The 9,171-nt window shown below is 71.0% G+C and overlaps 1 protein-coding gene across 1 annotated transcript in view; it reads left to right on the forward strand.

The window, feature by feature from the left end:
* The first annotated feature begins 8,440 nt into the window (after positions 1 to 8,440).
* TOP2A (DNA topoisomerase II alpha) overlaps positions 8,441 to 9,171 on the forward strand; it is a 21,008-nt gene continuing 20,277 nt past the window's right edge. Inside the window, exons 1-2 of the mRNA XM_026041386.1 lie at positions 8,441 to 8,446; positions 8,848 to 8,957. Coding sequence (XP_025897171.1) covers positions 8,441 to 8,446; positions 8,848 to 8,957 — 116 coding nt within the window. The remainder of the gene's footprint in view (positions 8,447 to 8,847; positions 8,958 to 9,171) is intronic.

The following is a 9,171-nucleotide window of genomic DNA, read 5'->3' on the forward strand; positions in this document are numbered from 1 at the left end:
CTGCCGCCACCGGCACCGGCACCGGGACCAGCGGCCGGGCCGCGCGGCGCCGCTTCGCCGTCGGGGCGGCTGCTCCGGGCCGTGGGGAGCGGCCCCGCCGGCAGGGAGGGCTGTGTCGGCACCTGGCGGGACGTCCCGGCGACCCGGGAGGCTGCCCCGGTACCGGGAGGGCAGTGTCGGCAGCGCGGAGGCTGCTCTGCCCGCAGGGGAGGCCGTTTCAGCACCAGGGAGGCTGCTCCAGTCCTGGGGCCCCCGGTGCTGGTCCCCTCGTGCACCCCCTGGAGCCACCCCTCTGCTGCGAGTGCCCCCTACCCACCATGGCCTGACCCATCCCCAGAGTGACTGGGACGAACTGGGAGGCCTGGGGGGGCATCCAGGGGATGAGCAAGGTGCTGTGGAGGTGCCCGGCCATGGGGCAGCCCCAGCATGGCACAGGCTGTGGACAGGGAAGCAGGGATGTCCTAGAAGTGACGGCATTAACAGCGAAACATCCCAAAACAGCGCAGAGATCACCCCAATGTGGAGTCAGGATCACCCCAAAACATGGTTGGGGCCCCGCTGCAGCAGTGCCCAGGGAGGGCTGCCCTCCTGCCTGTGCCCCCAGCCTGGGAGCAGGGGTCACCTGGGCGGTTGTGGCCTCTCTCCATGTCCCGTGTCCCTGCTAGGTGCCCGGTGAGAGTGCCAGGGACGGCCCCGCGAGGCCCCAGCAGCTGCAGAGCCGCCTCCAGCCCCACTGCTGCCCGACCCGGCACCACAGGGGCCCGAAAAGTTGCCAGCTGCCGGCACCTAGCGGCTGTGCGAGAGCGTCGGGCGGCGCGGAGGAGCCCGAGCAGCCCTGGACGCAGCCACGCGCTCGCCGCAGCACCGGTCCTGCTGGGGCAGGACCCAGGCGTCCGGGTGTCCCCACGCGACGAGAGAGGGACACGGCCCAGCTCGGCAAGGAGGGGACCCCTCCCCTGCAGGGTCTCTGGCAGCAGGGTTGAACTGAGCTTGGGTGTGCAGCAGAGACCTGCAGCACTCGTGTCATGGGCCATTCGGGAATGGCCCCAGGGGGACACTGGCAGGAGGAGCTGCCCTTGGGTGCTTGGGGGCAGCACAGACCTGTGGCACGGACAGGGCATCATTCCCAGTGCCAGGGGGCTGCACAGCGGCCCACACAAGCACACATAGCCCGGGCCCCTGCGCTTCGCAGCTTGGGCGACAGCACTTGCAGGGTGACCCTGGCCACGGTGCTGGGAGTCCCCACACCATCCTCTTACCATCCTCTTCCTCCTGGGAGCGTCACCATGGCGGGGGTATTGAGGGGGGTCACAGCCCCATGGGCCTTGGTGCTCCATGTCCCCCCGCACCCACCAGTCCCCCTCACCCCTTCTCAGCACTGGGGCTGCCCTGGAGCCCCTGTTCTGGCCCTGACTGGGGACACCGGCGCCAGCCTTGACACAGTGTCCAAGCACGGGGCCAAACCCAAACAGGTGCCCGGTCCTGCTGGGGCCTTATCAGGCCTTGGCACGCGGAGCGCGCGCCGGGCAGACTGTTGTGTCTGCAGGGCCGCCTGCAGCGGGGCCGTGCTCAGCCCCAGCAGCAGCCCTGCACCGTCCTGATGGCCGTGCAGGGGACATGGGGGTCTGGCTGAAGCCCCCTGTCACTGTCCTCCTGCCCCGAGGTTGCAGTGCTGCAGCTGAGGAAGGTGCTGGGTGCTGGTGCATGGGGCAGCCCTGCCCTCCTGCTGCTCCCAGGGCTCCTGGCTCAGCCGTCCTGGGCTCTGTGGGACTCCCTGGACCTGGAGAGAGCCAGGCTGGAGGCTAAATCCCCTCGAGCCAGTGTGCAGGGGCCAGAGCCCTCCCTGCTGCAACTGCAGTCCCTGCAGGTGCAATAGCTGCGCCCGTGGTGACTGCACCCTCCACAGGGTGCAGGTATTGCCCCCGCAGTGATTGCACCCGCTGCAAGCGCAACCCCTGCACCCATAGCTCAGCGCGTGCCGCAGGGTGCAGCGGGACCCCCACTCCCCGTCCCCGTGCCCTGCACAGCGCCTTCCACCCCCGCTGCGGCCGCATCTCCTCCCCCGGCCCCGCGCCGTGGGCCACAGTGCCCAGCTCAGCCCCCCACGGGAGCGTCCGGCGGGGCGGGCGCGGGGGCGTGTCGGGGCCGCCGTGATAACCGCGGGCCGGCAGCGGGGCGCGTGCGGCACCATGTCCCCCCGCGGCGGCGGCTCCGCGGGCCGCGCCGGCGCCCGGCGCCTGCTCCGCACCCTGTGCGTGCTCTGGGCGCTGGCCGCCCGCCCGCCGCCCACGGCTGCCCAGTGGTTCTACGGCCTGGACGACGAGGAGCCCACGCCGGGGGCGAGCGCCGGCCCCGCGGCCCCCACGCCGCCTGCGCGGGCCCGGGGGGCAGGTAGGTGCCCGCGCTGGGGACGCCGCCACCTCCGAGGGGCCACCGGGCCTGGCCGGAGGGACCACATCCGAGCCGGCCACGCCGGGCTCCCGCAGGCGCCGACGCCGCCGGCGCGGAGCCCCCACGGAAGGTGCTGCTGAACAAGCCCCCTCTGGCTACCAACTCCAGGAGACGGGAGCCGCTGGGCAAGGCGGCCGCCAAGGCGCCCGGCCGGGCCTCACCACGCGCCCAGGTGCCCCCCGGCTCCGCGGGGGCTGCTCCGGGGCTTCCCGGTGCCTCCGGAAAGCCCCGTCAGGCTCCGGGAGAGGCGGCAGCTCCTGCGCCCTCGCAGAGCGGGAGCCGGGGGGCTGCGGTGGCCACGGCCGCTGTCCCCTGACCGCCGCTCTGTCCCCACGTCGGTCGTAGCCCCGGCAGAGCACAGCCGCCCCGGACATCTTCGAGGGCAGTGCGGACAAAGAGGAATTCCTGCAGATCCAGGTGGCAGCGGGAGCCGCTGGGGACAGGGACAGGGTGGGAATGGGGACAGGGCTAGGATGGAGATGAGACTGGGATGGGGATAGGAATGGGGATGTAGATGGGACAGGAATGGGGACGGGATGGGGATGGGGATGGGGACAGGATGGAAATGGGAATAGCAATGGGGACAGGGATGGGGACGGGACAGGAATGGGGACAGGATGGAAATGGGAATAGGGATGGGGACAGGGATGGGGATGGAACAGGGGTGGGGACAGGATGGAAATGGGAATAGGGATGGGGACAGGGATGGGAACAGGATGGAAATGGGAATAGGAACAAAGACGGGGATGGGGATGGGACAGGGATGGGACAGGGATGGGGACAGGATGGGAATGGGAATAGGGATGGGGACAGGGATGGGAACAGGATGGAAATGGGAATAGGAACAGAGACAGGGATGGGGATGGGACAGGGATGGGACAGGGATGGGGACAGGATGGAAATGGGAATGGGGACGGGGACGGGGATGGGGATGGTGCCGAGGCCGAGGCGGGGGGAGCCCCGCGGGCCGCAGCCCCCGGCGGTGCCGGCGCTCAGCCCCGCTCCTCCGCAGACCACGGCGAAGGGGCTGCCCCGGCGGGGGCCCCTGGCCCCCGGGCCCGACACGGCTGCCCAGGTGAGCGGGGGGGCCGGGCGGCACCCGGCCTGGCCCCCCCGCAGCCCCCACAGCCCCTGTCCCCTCTGCAGAACGGCTCCCAGTGCGTCTGCCCCGCGCGGCCGGGCCCCCCGGGCCCCCCCGGCTCCAAGGTACCCCCCAAACTCGCCTCCCCGGCGGGACCTGCCCGCGGAAATTCCAGCTCTTCGGGCCTTTCCTGCCAGGCTCTGGCAGGGGGTGGATGCTGGTGGGCGCCAGGCTCTGCCCTTTCCCAACAGGGAGAGAAGGGCGAGCGAGGGGCTCCGGGGGAGAGAGGCCAGCCGGGATTTTCCGGGGAGAGAGGGAAGACAGGACACCCAGGTCCTCCAGGGCACCAGGGGCCACGGGGCCCCCCTGGGCCCCCGGGACCTCCAGGACCCCCGGGAGCCCCCGGAGCTTCGGGAGCCAGGAGCCCCTCAGGAGCGGCCGCCGCGGCCGAGGGCTCAGACAAGGAGGTGAGGGCTGGAGCGCGATGCCGGGCCCGCAGCGCCGCCGGGGCCGGCGGGAGATGCCGGCGGATCCGTGCGGCTGCCGCTCACCACCTGCTCCGTTTCCCTTCCCTCCCGCAAGCAGCTGGGAGCATCCGGCGCCGGGAGGAAGGCAGGACCCCCCGGAGCCCCCGGGCAGCCCGGCCCGCCCGGCCCCCCGGGCTACCCCGGGCACGAGGGGCCCCCCGGGCTGCCCGGGCGCGAGGGCCAGCCCGGCCCCTCCGGCCCCCCCGGGGCCCTGGGGCCGCCCGGCTTCCCCGGGCCCGAGGGGCCTCCCGGGGCTCCGGGCTCAGCCGGGCCAGACGGACCCCCCGGAGCACCAGGACTGCCAGGCCCCCAGGGGCCCCCGGGGATGCCCGGGCACGAAGGCCCCCCCGGGCCTGTGGGACCCCCGTCGCTCCCCGGCAAACCAGGACTGCGAGGGGAGCCCGGATTCCCCGGGCTGAAGGTAAGGGGGGGGCCGGAGCAGCTGGAGCAGAGCCAGGAACCTGTCCCGGACACCCGGGCCCCCCACCCTGTCCCTGTGGGGCCAGAAGGGCCGCGGGCGCTGAGCCCCCCGCTGTGCCCGGCAGGGCGAGAAGGGCGAGCGCGGGCTGCCGGGAATGCCGGGCAGCGCCGGGCGCACTGGCGACACGGGCGCCCCCGGAATGCCGGGCCCCGCGGGGCCGCCGGGACCGCCGGGCGACTACAGGGTGAGTGCCCCCCGCGCGGGACCGGGCTGCTCGGGGCGCCCGCAGGGGCGCGGGGCCGGCGCCCCCATTCGCGGCACTGCCCCAGCCCGTCGCTCCTCTTCCTCAGTGCGACACGCGCCGGGCCGGGCAGCACGGAGCAGCGGGGCCGCCGGGGCCCAAGGTGAGGCGGGAGCGGGGGCCGTGCTACCGGACCCCCCCGGCCGGGCGCTCACGGCCTCGCTGCTTCCCTTGCAGGGTGAAAAAGGAGACCCCGGAGAGCGGGTTTGTAGCAGGGGCCCTTCCCACGGGAGCCCTGGGGAGGACGGGGGGGCTGCCCGAGTCTGGCCCAACTCATCGCACTTGTGAGCTCAGCCAGACGCCCCAGACGGGCCGGGGCGCCCACACCTCGTCCCGCCTCCCCCCCAGGGCTGCTGCTACGGGGAGCAGGACTGCAAGCCCGGCCACCACCCGCACTTGCCTGGCACGGGCGGCCCCTGGGTGCCGCTGCAGGTCCCGCCGGTGAGTCCCGGAGCTGCCGGACGGGCTCCGCGGGCGGCACGGGGGGCAGGCGGAACCGGGAGGGCCGCTCCGCTCCAGGGGCGGCCTCCATCCTCTCCCTCTTCCCGCAGAACGGCAAGGAGGATGCCCAGCTCTACGGCGCGCTCATCCCGCACGTGAGCTCACGTCGCCGGGCGGACTGGGACCAGAGCGGACCAGGGTGTTGCACCCATGGGGTGCTGCAGACGCAGCTCCCAAAGAGCCCATCTCTGCACCTCTTTACCGCAGGGTCCTCGGGGTCCCCCTGGCAACCCCGGCCCACCCGGCCCACCCGGCCCGCCTGGAGCACCAGGTCTCCTCTACCTCAATGTAAGCGCAGGGAGGTTGGCGCTCACGCGAGCAGCTGTGCTCACACGCGTGTGCGAGCGTGCAGGGTGCAAGGGGCACCTGCAAGCCCCTGCCTTGCTTTGCAGAGGGTTTACCCCGTGCGCACCCAGCCGCCCTGCAAGCAGCCGGTAAGCGGGAGCCTCTGTGAACGGCGCATCCTGCTCCATGCACAATGCATTCCACTGTGTGCACGGCGCATCGCACCCGCTCTGTATTCCCTGTGCATCCTGCTGCACGCATGGTGCATCCTGCTGCATGCATGGTGCATTGCACCCGCTCTGTGTTCCCTGTGCATCCYGCTSCATGCATGGTGCATCCTGCTGCATGCATGGTGCATCCTGCTCCATGCATGGTGCATCACACCCACTCTGCATTCCCTGTGCATCCTGCTGCATGCATGGTGCATCCTGCTGCATGCATGGTGCATCGCACCCGCTCTGCGTTCCCTGTGCATCCTGCTGCATGCATGGTGCATCCTGTCTGCTCTGTGTTCCCGGTGCATCCCGCTCTGTGCACGGTGCATCCCACTCCATGTATGGTGCATTCTGCTCTATGCACAGTGCATCCTGCTCCCTGCACGGTGCATCCTGCTCCATATATGATGCATCCCGCTCCATGCATGGTGCATCCCACTCCATATATGGTGCATCCCACTCCATGTACTGTGCATTCTGTTCCACGCGCAGTGCATCCTGCTCCCTGCACTGTGCATCCCGCTCCATGCACTGGTGCTGCTGTGCCAGCACGGCAGCACCAGCCCCTGTTTCCTCTCACAGGCAGCTGCTGATGCAGCCTGGCCAGCAGGTAAGGGCATTTCCCAGCGCTCCGAGTGGGATGCTGCTTCCCGGGAACCCCCACGCCGCGTTCCCACGGGACTGGGCTGCACCGTGACCCGCCTCCACTCTGCAGACACCGACGCTTCCCGGATGGAGCTGCCGGAGCCCCATGGGGATCCACGGGTGGGTGCTGGGGGCAGCGAGGGCGTCCAGCAGCCCCATGTGGGGCAGGATGGGACCGGCTGGGACGGGGCTGCCAGCGGCTCACGGCTCCTCGCCCTTGCCCGCTCAGCGCCAGACGTGGGTGTTCGGGTCCAAGGAGCTGATGGTGGCGGCGGGCGCAGCCGTGCCCGAGGGCAGCCTGGTCTACGTGCGCGAGGGCAGCAGCGCCTTCCTGCGGACGCCGCGCGGATGGAGCCGCCTCCTGGTACTGTGCAGCCCGGAGCATCCCGGGGATGGCCTGGAGCACCCCCGGGATGGCCTGGAGCACCCCTGGGATGGCCCGAAGCATCCTGGGGATGGCCTGGAGCACCCCTGGGATGGCCTGGAGCATCCCCGGGATGGTCCAGAGCATCCCTGGGACAGCCCGGAGCATCCCGGGACAGCCTGGAGCACCCCTGGGATGGCCTGGAACATCCCTGGGATGGCCTGGAGCACCTCCGGGAGGTCCCGGAGCCTCCCCAGGACATCCCGGCCCTCCTTGTCTCGAGCAGCTGGCGGATTCCGAGTCGCTCTTCGCTGGCGACGACCCCTCGGTGTCTCCCACGCACTTCCAGGTGAGGCCGCGGAGCCGCGGGGTCCCTGCCATGTCCCGGCCCTCCGCTCATCGTGGGGACGGGCACCAATGGCACCATCCTCCTCTCCTTGGCGCAGGAGGCCAAGCGGGTGCAGACCAAGGGACCGGCACCGGCCACGGCGCGGACAGAGGTGCTGGTGAGCGCCAGGCCATGCGGGGAAGGGGGCTGCAGCGGGAGAGATGCTCCATGGGGAGGGGTGCTCCAAGGGGAGGGATGCTCCAAGGGCAGCGATGCTCTGCAAGGAGCGATGCTCCGTGGACAGGAATGCTCCACAAGGATGGATGCTCCTCTGGGAGGGATGCTCTATGGGAAGGGATGCTCCAAGGGAAGGGATGCTCCATGGGGAGCGATGCTCCGTGGGGAGGGATTCTCCATGGGGGGGAATGCTCCATGGGGAGCAATGCTCCATGGGAAGTGATGCTCCATGAGAAGTGATGCTCCATGGGGGGGGATGCTCCAAGGGAAGGGATGCTCCATGGGAAGTGATGCTCCATGAGAAGTGATGCTCCATGGGGACCGATGCTCCATGGGGAGTGATGCTCCATGGGGAGGGATGGTCCATGGGGAGGGATGCTGGAGAATCTGCCGGGGAGCAGCATCCAACACGAGACCCTCCTCCCTGCAGGTACCAGGGGACGAGGGAGCAGGGACGCCCCGGATGCTGCCGACCACCGTGGCGCCCAGGATCCCCTCAGTAAGAGCAGCCCCGCTTCCCGGCCTCTTCCCAGCCTTGGGAGCCGGGATGCGGGTTGCTGCATCCCGCCGGGAGAAAAGCCCCGGCTTTCCAGCCAGGAAGCCCCCGGGCGTGGCGCGGGGAATGCGCGGGGAAGGCCGGCGGGGGCAGCTGTGCCGTGCGCCCGCAGCTCCGCCTGGCCGCGCTCAACGCGCCGCTCGCCGGGGACATGAGCGGCCTCCGCGGCGCCGACCTGCAGTGCTACCGGCAGTCGCAGGAGGCCCGGCTCTACGGCACCTTCCGCGCGCTCCTCGCCGCTCCCACGCAGGACCTGGCCTCCATCGTCAAGCGCACGGACCGCGCGCTGCCCGTCGTCAACCTGAAGGCCGGTGCCCGCCGCGCTCCCGCCGCCGCCGCTCTCCCTTTCCCGTTCCCGTCGCCATCCCGCGCCCTGGCTGCCCCGGAGCTCGCACGGCTGCACGGCGGGGCAGCCGCTTTCCCGCTTGCCCTTCTCCGTCCCGGCTCATTCCCGGCTCCGCACCAACACTGTGCAATCCTCTTCCCCTTCTCTTCTCAAGTTGCCTGGATGCCTAGCGGGATAGTGGGATGACGGTGGCAATTCCCTCTGCTTCCCACCTCCTGTGCAAGGGCTGGGACAGAGAGCTGGGACTAAATCCCTGGGACACCTGGAATCCACAGGATCCTTGTCAGCTCCTTGGGGGTGGATCCGTGGAGTAACTGGCACCCCCAGGACTGCTGTCACCCACCTGGGGATGGATCCAGAGGGTGTGGGGGATCAACAAGATCATGGGCCCCCCATCAACTCCTTGTAGACAAATCCATGGGGACCCTCAGACTCCTCAAGGACAGACCCGTGGTGGAGCTGGGACCCCGGGGCCCACGTCACCTCCTCAGGGGTGGATCCTGGCCACCCCAGGACCCCTACCACCTCCTTGGGGACGGATCCGTGGTGGCCCGCGCCCCCCGCCGTGACCCGCAGCCGCTGCTTGCAGGGGCAGCTGGTGGCCAAGAGCTGGAGCTCCCTCGTGTCGGCCAGCCCGGCCGCCCACCCCGTGCCCATCTTCACCTTCGACGGGCGCGACGTGCTCAGCGACCCGCTGTGGTGAGTGCAGCCGCGCGGGGACAGCGGCGCGTCCCTCCCCGGGCACTGCCCCCGTCCCGCGGCGGTGCCATGTGGGGACAGCAGCGCATCCCCCACCTGGGCACCGTCCCCCCATCCTGTAGCGGTGCCATGAGCGCAGCCGCGCGGGCGAGGGGACAGCGCCGCGCGGGCACTGTCCCCCGTCCCCCGCCGGTGCCAGCGCGCCGCTGTGTCC

This window comes from Nothoprocta perdicaria, unplaced genomic scaffold, assembly GCF_003342845.1.
Source record: "Nothoprocta perdicaria isolate Ctin4 unplaced genomic scaffold, notPer1 scaffold_283, whole genome shotgun sequence".
NCBI lineage: Eukaryota > Metazoa > Chordata > Aves > Tinamiformes > Tinamidae > Nothoprocta > Nothoprocta perdicaria.